The following is a 13,848-nucleotide window of genomic DNA, read 5'->3' as shown; positions in this document are numbered from 1 at the left end:
TTTTAAATACATTCCTTTTTAAGTTCGATAACAACCAATTTGAATATATTTTCAAATGATCTTCTCCATCTGATGAATGGAGATTCTGCTTTGCCCTACACTTATCTCCCAAGATTGTGCTTCAACTTGTATTTAACACCTATGGTAAAATGCAGCTCATAACATAACCAAGCAAATAAGGTATTACATAATCTAGGGTGAAGGCTAAGGGGAGAAAAATCGCCTTCTTCGTACTATCAAGAGTGTACGGTATATAAACATTTATGCCAGAGAAATTAGTACAAGAAACGGTGGATGCACTTCATCTAAAAAAAAAAAAAAGATGAAAGAAATTCAATAGATTTAAAACTTATTTTTTTGGTTAAAAAAAGACCAATTGTTTTTCGAGAATGCCCAATATCTTTCTTTATCTTTCCCTATAATTAATTGAAGCCGTGAGGCCCTATTCATTTATTCATTCAACCCAATTTTATTTCCTTCTATTCCAAAAATTCGAACCGGGTTTTTCTTTTCTACTGATCCGGTAAAAATGAAACATTCTCAGAACTCTCCCTCAATTCGACATGCTGTTTTTTCCATTCATTCCCTTTCAGGATCAGTCGTGGTCTTTCAAACTTTATCGATGGTATAAATGAATCCCCTGCTTCATCTAAATGTAAATATAAACATTTGTGTAAGTGTAAATTAATATAAATCAATCTAAAATCTAATAAAATCTTGTAGGATCAAATTTAAATCAATCTAGAATCTAATGTCTAGTATCAGAATACTATAATCAAATCAAACATTTACGTTTATTTACTAATATCTATAAAACTCTCCCTCAAAATGGAGTATAGATGTTAATCATGTCTATTTTGTTACAAATATAATCAATTCTTGGACCATTTAAAGATTTAGTAAAAATGCCATTTTATTGCTCTTTAGTTCTCATATAATTGGTTGAGATCAAGTTTTGTTGAATCTTTTCATGAACAAAATGACAATCAACTTCAATGTGTTTAGTTCTCTCATGAAAAATCGGATTTCATGTAATATGAAGGGCAGAATGATTGTCATACCATAATTTTATTGAAAAGTGAATTATCAATTCCAACCTCACTTAATAATTGATGTATCCACATAAACTCACAAATCAATTGTACCATGGATCTGTATTCTGATTCTACACTAAAACGAGATTTATATTCTGTTTCTTACTTTTCCATAACACCAAATTACCTCCAATAAAAACACAATATCCAGTTGTAGATCTTTGATCCATTTTAGGGCCTACCCAATTTGCATATAAAAAACATTTAATACAAGAATGACCATGATTACTATATAATATACCATGTCCTGGAGCTCCTTTAAGATAGTATAAGATTTGCTCTAAGGCTACTCAATGGATAATCCTTAGTGAAGATATAAGCTGACTAATAATACTAACTAGATATGCAATATCTGGATGAGTCACAGTAAAATAATTCAACTTTCCCATTAATCTCCACTACTTTTAGGATCTTAAAGCAACTCCCCATCACCTATTGTATTGCATGTTGGGAATTATTAGCGCACTGCAAGGTTTAGTACCTAACTTCCTTGTTGTTTTCGAAAGATCAAAGATATACTTCTTTTGATACAGAAAGATACATTTTTTTACATCTCATAACCTCAATGCCTAAAAAGTATTTCAACATGCCTAAATCCTTTGCCTGAGAGCATGATTGAAGAAAATTTTCAAGGGCTATAAAACCTGTATTATTGCTACCAGCAATAACAATATCATTAATATAAACAAAAAAGCAAGATTAGACTAGCATCAGATTGCTAATCAAAAATAGAATGGTCAAAATTATTCCTCTTCATGCTAAACTCTTAAACCACCTCATTGAATCTCCCACCTTAAGTACGAGGACTTTGTTTTAAACTATATAATCATTTTCAAAGTTTATAAATCTTACTAGACTTCACCTCAGTAACAAACCCAAGCGGTTGCTCCATATAAACTTTCTCTTGTAAATCTCCATAAAGGAAGGCATTTTTAACATCTAACTCCTATAAAGGCTAATTGTTAGTGATAACAAGAGAGATAAATAATCAAATAGAGGAAAGTTTTGCCATAGGAGAGAAAGTGTGTGAGTAATCCACTCTATATGTTTAAGCTCTCCCTTTGCAATAAGATGAGCTCTAAGACAAGCAATAGAGCCATTAGGATTTACTTAATAGTAGCAAATATGCATTTACAACCAATAACTTTTTTATCTATTGGTAGATAGACCAAATCCCAGGTACCATTATTGTCTAGAGCTATCATTTCTTCTTCCATAGCAATTCATCAAAATCGGGGTGTGCCAAAGATTCAGACTAGTGTATAGGAACATATACAAAATCCTAAGAAGCAATAAAACAATGCAAAGAGGGAAACAAATGTTCATATGAAGCGAATGAAGAAACTGCATAAATTTACTATCTTGTACCTTTTCTAAAAATAATAGGCAGATCAAGACTAGGATCTGTAGATGAAGGTATCGGTGGGGGATGTGAGTCTATGTGACGAGAATACACTTGAGTGATAGGTGGTCTTGTAGGAATAGATGAACTAACTATAGTTATAACATTGTAAACTATAATATCATCTTTCTCTCCCCTTATGGCTGCAGACATTAGACTTAGGAAAACAAAATAGACTAGTCTCAAAAAATATATTATCAGCAAAAACTAAATATCGATATAAAGTTGGAGAATAACACCTATACCCTTTTTGAAGATAAGAGTAACCTAAAAACACATACTTGAGAGATTTAGGATCTAATTTAGACACTTGAAGATAGATATCATAAACAAAATAAGTACACCTAAATATACGCAGCTCAATGGGGAATAAAGATTGGGTTGGAAACAAAACTAAATAAGGAGTCTCATTAGCAATAACAGACGACAGCATATGATTAATTAAGAAACAAGATGTGGAAACAACATCTACCCAAAACTATTTAGGGACTTTCATGTGAAATAGAAGGGCTCTAGCAACTTCTAATAAGCGTCTATTTTTCCTTTGAGTAACACTATTTTGTGGTGGTATGTTAGGACATGAAGATTAGTGAAGAATTCCATTTTTTGGCATATATGAATCAAAAGGTTTAGAAAAGTATTGTTTTAGTATCATCACTTCACAAGATGCAGACAGGCACATTGAATTGTGCTTTTATTTCAGCACAAAAGGAATAAAACACATTAAATAGATTTGAATGACTTTTCATTAAATATAACCAAGTAACACAAGAATGATCATCAACAAAAGGCCCCAAATATCATATTTAAATATTGTTGGATAAGGGTTTCAAATATTAGAGTACCCTAATTCAAAGGGGATGCAGCCTGTTTATTGATTCTAGACAAATAAGGCAAATGATGATCCTTGGCAAACTAGCATGACTCATAAACTAAATGAGATAAATTCTGAAAGTTCGGAAACAACTTCTTCAAAGTAGATAGATATGGATGACCCAAACAACAATGAACTTTAAGAGATGTCAAGGTACATGAACATGTAATGGGTCTCGTCACTTTCATTGAAAGAGTTTGAAGTATATGAAGGTCGCCAGACTCACATTCTCTACCAATAATTTTGCTCATCATAAGATCCTGTATAACACAAGGAAAAATGAGACAAAGCACGTAAGAACTTTTATAATTTTACTGATTGAGAGGAGATTGAAAGAAAAATTACGCAAACATAAAACTAAAGATAAAGAGATCGATAATGCGGAAATGACTGCACCAGAACCGATAATTGAAGTTAGAATTAAAAGAATTAAAAGGCTTATGTTAGAATTAAAAGAATACAGAAGAAAGATTGGTGCTAGATGATGGATTAGCATATTTTTATGAGACTTATGGTCAGCAGAAAATAGACTAGTACTAGATGATGGGTTAGCAAATTTTTGTGAGGCTTACTCAGTAAAGAGGGCAAACTCATCAGCAAAGACAAGTATGGATTTGTCAGAAAATAAAGGCATGTGGTTGCTCTCTTAGGTTGCAAAATTAGCAAACTAGGATTCTAATGAGATTTGCTGTGAAGCAACTAACATGTACGTTTGGTGTGGCCTGATTTTTTTATAGTGATAACAGACCCGTTGATTTGGACATGTTGTCCATGAGTAGCAAATCCACCATGTATATTTCTACCATCACTACCACTATTATTTCCTATCGAATTAAGTTATGGCAGCCCACAAGGGCACTAATAACATTCGAGGAAGATCGAGATCCCTCAACCCTTAACACTCATGTAAAGTTGTCATCAGCTCTTAACACTCGTGTAAATGTGTCACAATGAGAGAGAATCTCTGGACTAGAGGGGATTTTTGCTCGAGCAACATCAAGTTCAATTGGTAATCCTGCAAGAAAACTCATAACAGCCATTTGCTCTCATTGAGACCGTTAAGTTTTTACATCAAGACTATAAGGAAGGAGAGAATTTAACTCCTAATACACCCATTCAAAATTCATAAAATATTCGGCAAGAGATCTTTTTGCTTTTCTAGACTATACAATTCCTTGCAAACATCATGTATATGATTTAGATTACCCTTACCAAAATATAAGAAACCCAAAAAATCCATGAGATCTTTAGTGAACTTACAACGATTAATCAAACTAATTTTCTCGTTGTCAATAAAGTTTGAATCTGCAAAAATATTTTTGCATCTTCTCTTAGCCAAACCTTCTTCTCTTTACTATCCATAGGTGCTTCATCGCTAAAGATGATCATCTTTATTAATGCTGCAACGATATACCCAAACAGTTTTACTCCAATCCAAAAAGTTTTTTTCGTTAAGTTTGTGCTCAATAATTTTTTATGTTGTGGGATTAGCATCAAAGGTTACTGCTTTGATCTCTCTACTACTGCCTGTCTTGTCAGCCATTATAATTCACAAAAGAAATTTTAATGTAGCAAACACAATGAGGACATAAAAGTGACTAAACAAGGTTAGTCAAAAGAAAAATTGATAACAGAGCCTAGAGCTTTGATACCATGAAAACTAAGAAGGAGAGAAAAATCGCCTTCATACCATTAAGAGAATTTGTGAAATGGAGTTGAATGGCCATTTCTTCAGGCTATAATGGGTAACATGGATTTTTGTGCTAAATGGATCCATTGGATTATGGAATGTGTATTCTCTGTGTCCTATGCTTTCAATGTTAATGGTCAAAAAAGAGAATTTGGGAAATCCACTAGAGGGATTAGGCAAGGAGACCTGTATCTCTATATTTGTTCTTATTAATTTCTAAAGGATTTTCTTAACTAGACTGCCCAAAGAAAAGAATTTTTGGTGTGAAAATTTGTAGAAACGACCAATCTATTACACATTTATTTTTTGCTGATAATTCATTGAGTTTTGCAAGACTAGTATAGGTGATGCAGATGCTATCGCGGAGATCTTGAGAAAATATGAAAAACATCAGGTCAGTTAATTAATGTGCAGAAGTCATCACTGTTCTATAGCAACAAGTTGTCCCAAACTTATAAGGTCGAGATTTGCTAGAGATTTGGGAGTATGAAAGAGGTAACACAAGGAAAATATCCGGGGGACTAGCAATGGTAATATCCTGAACCAAAGACGAAGTATTTGGAATGATAGCTGAAAAACTGGAAGAGCAAATTACTAAACCTAGCTGGAAAAGACGTGCTTTTGAAGTTGGTCACATTAGCCATGCCATCTGTAAATTTTAAAAGAAAAGAAAAGAAAAAATGAACAAAAAACTCTGCTTTTCTTTATTTTCCCACACCCTAAATATGCTTACAAGGTAGGCATTTATAGGACAACCCTATCATAGTTCTGCCACCACTTAAGGTAATAGAACCATGATTTTAGGGATTACATAATCAACTCATATCCTATCGATTCAAACTTGATTGATCATAAGCAATAAAATCTCATAATCATGGGAGGTAATATCTCTCATAATCATGGGAGATAATTATGGAAGATAATATCTCCCATAATCATAGGAGATAATATCTTCGACACCCCCCTCAAGTTGGTGCATATATATTTATCATGTCCAACTTGCTTGTAAGAAGTTCAAAATTTGGTCTGAGGAGTCCTTTGGTGAGAATGTCAGCTATCTGCTGAGCTGATGGAACGAATGGCATGCAGATAATTCCTCCTTCAAGTTTCTCTTTTATGAAGTGGCGGTCAATCTCAATATGTTTGGTTCTATCATGTTGCACAGGATTATGAGCTATGCTAATTGCCGCCTGGTTATCACAATAGAGCCTCATTAGAAGTTCAATAGGTCTTTTCAGCTCCTCTAAAACTCTCTTCAGCCATAACATCTCACACACACCATGAGCCATAGCTCGGTACTCTGCCTCTGCACTACTACGAGCTACAACACTTTGTTTCTTACTTCTCCAAGTAACCAAATTGCCCCATACAAAGGTACAATACCCCGAGGTTGATCTTCTATCAATGACTGATCCTGCCCAATCAGCATCTGTATAAGCTTCAATAGTCTTTCGATCTCCTTTTTTAAAGAATAATCCCTTTGCTGGAGTACTTTTTAAGTACCTCAGAATTCGATATACTGCATCAAGGTACTCTTCATATGGAGAATGTATAAACTGGCTCACAACACTCACTGAAAAAGCTATATCAGGACGAGTGTGAGCCAAGTAAATTAGCTTGCCTACTAACTTTTGGTATCGAGCAGTATCAACTGGTGTTCCATCTTTTATATCTGCTAACTTGTGATTCGGATCCATAGGAGTGTCTGCAGGTCGACATCCACTCATCCCTGTTTCCTTTAAAAGATCCAAAACATACTTGTGTTGGGACACAACAATGCCCTTCTTGGACCGAGTTACCTCCATCCCTAAGAAATATCGTAGTGTTCCCAAATCTTTGATTTCAAAGCTAGAAGCAAGACTTTTCTTCAGCCGTTCCATCTCAATTAAGTCATATCCTGTGAGGATGATATCATCCACGTACACAATGAGTACTGCTATCTTCCCGTCCTTGGAGTGTTTAACAAACATGGTGTGATCACTCTGAGCTTGGGTATAGCCTTGATCCTTTACCGACCTAGTAAATTTTTCAAATCAGGCCCTAGGAGATTGTTTGAGACCATATAACGATTTTTTTAGCTTGCAAACTCCAAGACTGAAACTTCCCTTCAAATCCAGGGGGAGACTCTATGTACACCTCTTCCTCCAGATCACCATTTAAAAATGCATTCTTGACATCAAGTTGTTGGAGCGGCCAATCAAGGTTTACTGCTATTGAGAGAAGCACCCTAATAGTGTTTAATTTTGCCACTGGAGCAAAAGTTTCAAGATAATCGATCCCGTAGGTTTGAGTAAACCCTTTAGCCACCAATCGAGCTTTGTACCGTTCCAATGTCCCATCGGAATTATACTTGATGGTAAAGACCCATTTACACCCTACTGTCTTTTTCCCTTGTGACAGGTTTGTTACTTCCCATGTTTGATTCTTCTCAAGAGCATACATCTCTTCTTCAATAGTCTTTCTCCACTCTGGAACTTGTAATGCTTCCTGTACATTCTTTGGAATTTCCACAGAAGAAAGTTGTGAAGTAAATGTCAAGAAAGTAGGGGATAACTTTTCATAAGAGACATAGTTAGTCATAGGGTGTTTGGTACAAGAACGCACTCCCTTTCGAAGTGCAATAGGAAGATCCAAATCAGCAATCTTTGAATCAGAGGAAACTTTATCTGATGACTCAAAAATATCAAATTCTGCCCTAGGTTCGGATTCCTTGTTGTGAAGAGAAGGAGGAGCTTTATCTTTTCCTCGATGATTTTTCCTGACATAGGTTTTCAAGGTTTTTTCAATTACATTCCCATCTCTTTCACTAAGAGAATTCGACTCTGTTATTGGCACTAAAGACAAGAGATCCTCTTCTAATCCCTGATTTTTCACGTTTTTCAAAATCCTTTTGACGGGCAAATTGAAGAGTGTCATTTGATTTTTCAGGATTATTATCTTGAAAATATTCTTGTTGAGGAAATTGTGCTGCAGATTCTTCTAAAAAATCAGAAAAATCAATTCTCCTATCAACAAAATTTTGATCAGGAATTTGATTTTCAATACGAAAAACATCATCATCTTCTACAAGTTCTTTTACATGCCGAGTCCCCCCCTGAAGAGGATCTCCAAAGAAAGGTTTATCTTAAAAAAATGTTACATCCATAGTTACAAACATTTTTTCGAAATGGGGTCAAAGCATTTATACCCCTTTTGCGTGGGTGCATATCCAACAAAAATGCATTTTCTTGCTCGAGGGTCTAACTTACTTCGACCTTGTTCATGATTGTGAACAAAGGCTATGCACCCAAACACCTTTAATAAGACTTCATATGCTAATCGAGACATGGGATAAATTGTTTTGAAAAAATTCAGAGGAGTTTGGAAATTCAAGGTTCTTGAGGGCATTCTGTTTATGAGATATGTAGCAGTTAAAATTGCTTCACCCCATAGATATTTAGGAACATTTCTTGAAAAAAGTAATGCCCTCGCCACTTCTAAAAGATGTTTATTTTTTCTTTCAGCTACCCCATTCTGTTGTGGGGTATCATTGCAGGAGCTTTGATGCACAATCCCTTTTTCAAGAAAAAAACTTCCCAATATTTTATTGAAATATTCTTTTCCATTGTCACTCCGAACAATTTTGATTTTTTCTTGAAATTGTGTCAAAACCATGCTGTAGAATTTTTGAAACACACTTGCAACCTCTGATTTCTCTCTTAACAAATACACCCAACAAACTCTTGTGTGATCATCGATGAATGTGACAAACCATTTTTTTCCAGATGAAGTTGAAATTCTAGAGGGACCCCAAACATCAGTATGTAATAGAAAAAACGGTTTTGAGGGTTGATAAGGATGTATAGAAAATGTAGACCGATGATGTTTAGCCAATTTGCAGCTTTCACATTGAAAGAAAGATGAATCTTTATTCTTAAACAAATCTGAAAATAAGTATTTCATGTAATAAAAACTAGGATGTCCTAGTCTAAAGTGTCATAACATAATCTCTTTATTACTAGTAATAGAGACAGACCCGTAACATGTGTTTTTGATTGGTGTTGTCATATTTGATCCATCTTCAAGGAAGTAAAGTCCCCCATTTTCTCTAGCACATCCAATCATCCTCCCCGTAGTCAGTTCCTGAAACTCACAAAAAGAGGGGAAAAAATTAATCCGATACATGAGATCCCTAGTTAATTTACTTATGGACAACAAATTGCATGATAACTTTAGAACATGAAGAACTCTATGAAGTGTTAGAGTAGGAGAGATGACAACGGAACCTATGCCAGCTATGACGGATAATGATCCGTCAGCAACCTTGATCCTTTTATTGCCTGCACATGGACTGTAGGTAGAAAATAATTGTGACAAACTAGTCATATGGTCAGTGGTCCCAGAATCAATAACCCATACAATCCGTGGACAAGATGCATTTGATGTTTTACATGAAAGAGCAATAGTAAAAGGTTTACCATTTTTAGCAAAAGAACAGAAAGGAGTGAAGCTTTTTGGCTCAGTGACTGAAAATTGTGGAGACTTAAAGAGTTTGTACAATTGGCTTAATTGTTCCTTTGTGAAGGCTGGTGTCTCAGAGTCAGTTTGTTGCTTTTGAGAATCCTCATTCACAGTCTGCAACACCTTGCTATCACCTCCATTTTTCTTCTTGAAATTCGATGGTTTCCCATGTAATTTCCAGCACGTGTCCTTTGTGTGCCACGACTTTTTACAGTGTTCACACCAAGGCTTCCTTCTTTTATCTCCGTCCAAATCTGTCCCCTTAGAAACCAATGCTGAAGTCTCAACTTCATCCTCTGCCTTGGACTTTAGCATCACCTTACACCTTGATTCTTCTCTTCTGACCTCAGAAAATACTTCACGAATAGAGGGGAGAGGCTTCCTGCCCAAAATACGACCTTGCACCTCATCAAGTTCTTGATTTAGTCCGGCCAAGAAGACATAGACTCTGTCATTCTCCTCCCGTTTCTTGTATCGAACACTGTCTGCACGGCAGTCTCATTCATCCTCATAACAAAGATCCAATTTCTGCCATAAAGTTACCATCTGATTGTAATAGGTTGTAACATCTCTCTCTTCTTGTCTTGATTTCCACAATTTCATCTTGAGATTAAAAATTTGAGACGAATTCTCTATATCGGAATACATATCCCGGACAGCATCCCACACATCCTTGGCTGTGAGCAGAAATAAGTGTGGCTTTCCTATCGCTGGTTTCATAGAGTTTATCAACCAAGCGATAACTAGAGAGTTCTCTGAATGCCATCTCTTCAAATTGGGATCTTCAGCAGCTGGTTGTTGAATTTCTCCAGTAAGGTGGCCGAGTTTACCTCTGCCATCGATAGCCAGTTTTACGGATTGAACCCATTCCAGATAATTGGAACCATTTAATTTATAACGGTTATTTGTAGGGAAGAAGAATTTGAAGCGGAGTAATCTGTAGTTTGGATAACTACTGAAGACGAGGATGAGTCTTCTCTTGTGTGAGCAGTCGATCCAGTCACGACTGCTCGGTAGTTCATGGCAGGAATTGGTACAGAGCCGGAGCTCTGATACCATGTAAATTTTAAAAGAAAAGAAAAGAAAAAATGAACAAAAAACTCTGTTTTTCTTTATTTTCCCACACCCTAAATATGCTTACAAGGTAAGCATTTATAGGACAATCCTATCATAGTTCTGCCACCACTTAAGGTAATAGAACCATGATTTTAGGGATTACATAATCAACTCATATCCTATCTATTCAAACTTGATTGATCATAAGCAATAAAATCCCATAATCATGGGAGGTAATATCTCTCATAATCATGGGAGATAATTATGGAAGATAATATCTCCCATAATCATAGGAGATAATATCTTCGACACCATCCTATTGCATGTCTTGGTCACATTATCTAAAAGTCTCTGTAAGGACATTAGTAAGAAAATGGCTGATTATTGGTGGGGAGTTGATGGTGACCAAAAAAAAAAAAAAAGATGTACTAGGTAAGTTGGAGCCAACTGACAAGACTGAAGAACAAAAAAGCCTAGGCTCTAAAGATCTGGACCACTACAACTTAGCTTTACTAGACAAGCAACTTTGGAGGATCATGACTATGCAAACCTATTGGTTAGTGAAGTCCTAAAAAAGAAGTATCTGCACAACAAAGCTTTGCTTATTGCCGACTTCCCAAAAATGCCTCTTGGATTTGGCAAAGCATGATGAGTGCAAGAAATCTATCATAGAATGGATTGATGAAAAGAGTTGGGACTGGCAGAAGCATTAAAATTTGGAGGACAAATTGGACACCACTTAATGCTGGAGAAAAAGTGACAAAAAGAAAACCAATAGGATGCAAGGTAAACAAAGTGAGTGAACTCATAATCAACTATAAGTGGAACAAACTGTCAATCAATGCACTATTTTGGCAAGAGGACACTGAAAGAACTGCTTCAATTCCAATAAGCCTAATAGGAAGAAAGATTATATTTATTGGAAGGAAAGTTCAACTAGAATTTACACTGTCAGTTCGGGATATAGCTTGCGCATAGAGTGTGAAAAATCTGAAAAGGGAAGATAAGACTTGAAGAGTCAAGCCTGGCTGGACAAAGTAACAAAATCTGGACAAGCCTTTGGAAGCTGAAGGCCAAACATAGGATTTAGCACTTATTTTGGAAAATGCCTTAATTAATCTCTACCTACTAATGAATTGCTTTTCAAGCCGATAGGAAATATAAAACCTTGGTGCAAATCTTGTGGAGAGCAGTTGAAACTATGGAGTATATACTCCTGACATGTTAGAAAGCTGAAGAGGCTTGGACATCACATATACAATGGGATGGATTACAAGGATATAAAGGCATTTTTTTTTAGAAATGGTGGAAGTGAATCATGGAATCCACTAATAGGGATAAAGAACAAGATCATATAGCATTCACTGCCAATATATTGTCGATTTTGTGAAAAGAGAGACAATTTCCAATTGAAAGATAAAAGAAAAATTTCACAGATATGTGACAAAATGCCTGGGAAGAATGGAATGAATGTGATATAGTTGTGCAGTATAGCAGTATAAGCCCAAGAACAATACCAGAAGAGAGGAACATTGTATGAAGAACCATGTGGAAGTTTTAAAACAACAAATCAAATACAAATATCAGTAGCAATAACACAAGATAGGGGCTCAAGACTCAAGAGTGTGGGATATGGAGCACCAGCAGTCAAGAGCAATGGAATGATAGCAGCTGCATGGACAATGGTGGAAAAGAAGAAAAGCCAACAAGGACTAGATGAGCATAAGCAATTAAGTTTGCAATAGTCAACGTTATGAAAAAAGGGTGGGCTAACATACTGTTTAAAACTCAGAATATAGGAATAGTGAAGAAATTCAAAAATAACATTGTTGAAGATGCTATCTTGACTACAACTCTAGAGGACATCTTAGCTCTCAAGAAAAGCTGCATCACATGTTCTTTTGAAGTGTGTAAAAAGAATAGGAATGTAATCACAAATAGAATAGCAAATTATGCTACCTAACTAAAACATGATATGGAGTGGCTGGATAGACTACCACTATGGTTAATACAGTAAGTCTGTACGTGGTATTTGCCTCAAATGATATAGTCCACTTGTAAATATTGGTTTATATTCAATGAAACTTGATGCTTTTGACAAAAAAAAAAAAAAAAAATCATACCATTAAGAGTGTACATTATACATATATATATGTATATATATGTGTGTGTGTGTGTAAACTAATCTAAATCAATTTAAAATCTAATCAAACCTTCGAGCATCTAGTCCAAATCAATATAGAATCTAATAAAACATTCTAATATTGGATGTTGTAATCAAATCAAATCTTTACATTTATTTACTAATAGCTAAAACATAGGGATTGGCGAGGTGGCCATCCTGTTACTTTGGTAATGGACATTCCTAAATTTTGGTTAACTGAATTCAATAACATATGCCAATAGGCATTTTAGGTTTCAATCTCTTTTCAAGACCCATTTATAAGAAAAAGAAACTATAAATCTTATATACATTGATAGTGCAAACACTATCATCGTTAGATCCATAATATATGTGCAAAAATTGAATTTCAAATTCAAATTTTGCATAATTAGCATTTATCCAACGCTGATAGTATATACACTGTTAGTGTAAGAAAAATTAATACATGAATTATTTATTCATTGCGCAAAAGTATTCATGGTAAATACCTTTAAAAGGTATGGAAAGGTGCCAATAAAACCAAAGTTAGCTATTGAAGTATGAGTATCCAAAGTCATATAAACCCAACACTACAATCCCATACTTCCGATATGGAATCCAAGTCACATACCTTGCAATTGGGTCATGACAATCCACCAAGCTCTGCAGTCCCAGGACGGGTTGGCTTTGCACAAGATCTTACCACCCCCACTCACAAGGGTTGGTTTTGCACTAGTTTACCTAGTCTTGGGCAGTATTGCAATGCCGGCGTCACCATTTGGGGCGGGCTCAAATATCAATTTGATATGAACCTTGTGAAAGCCCTCCTCAAAAGCTAGCTATCGAAGTGAGAGGATCTAAAGTCATATAAATCTCACATCAAAAGCCCATACTTCTTCCGATGTGGCATCTAAGTTCCATACTTTGCAATGGGGTCATAACACGTCCATAATTCACACATGGAGAATTTCTCAATATATAATGAACTACTTTAAATAGGTTTATTGCTTTGATCCAAAATTAAGATTTGTTGAGTGTTCGAATTTATTTATGTCATGAAAAAGCTCATGTTATGAGTTTACATTATTT

The 13,848-nt window shown here is 35.3% G+C and overlaps 1 protein-coding gene across 1 annotated transcript; it reads right to left on the bottom strand.

The window, feature by feature from the left end:
- Positions 1-6,025: 6,025 nt before the first annotated feature.
- On the bottom strand, positions 6,026-7,030 carry LOC140008800 (uncharacterized mitochondrial protein AtMg00810-like). The gene has a single exon (XM_072053681.1). The coding sequence runs from the start codon at positions 7,028-7,030 to the stop codon at positions 6,026-6,028; it is 1,005 nt and encodes a 334-aa protein (XP_071909782.1).
- Positions 7,031-13,848: the final 6,818 nt, after the last annotated feature.

The sequence above is a fragment of the Coffea arabica genome, chromosome 6c (assembly GCF_036785885.1).
Source record: "Coffea arabica cultivar ET-39 chromosome 6c, Coffea Arabica ET-39 HiFi, whole genome shotgun sequence".
Taxonomy (NCBI): domain Eukaryota; kingdom Viridiplantae; phylum Streptophyta; class Magnoliopsida; order Gentianales; family Rubiaceae; genus Coffea; species Coffea arabica.
The sequence above is the reverse complement of the archived record's forward strand: the minus strand, read 5'-3'. Positions and strand labels throughout refer to the sequence as shown.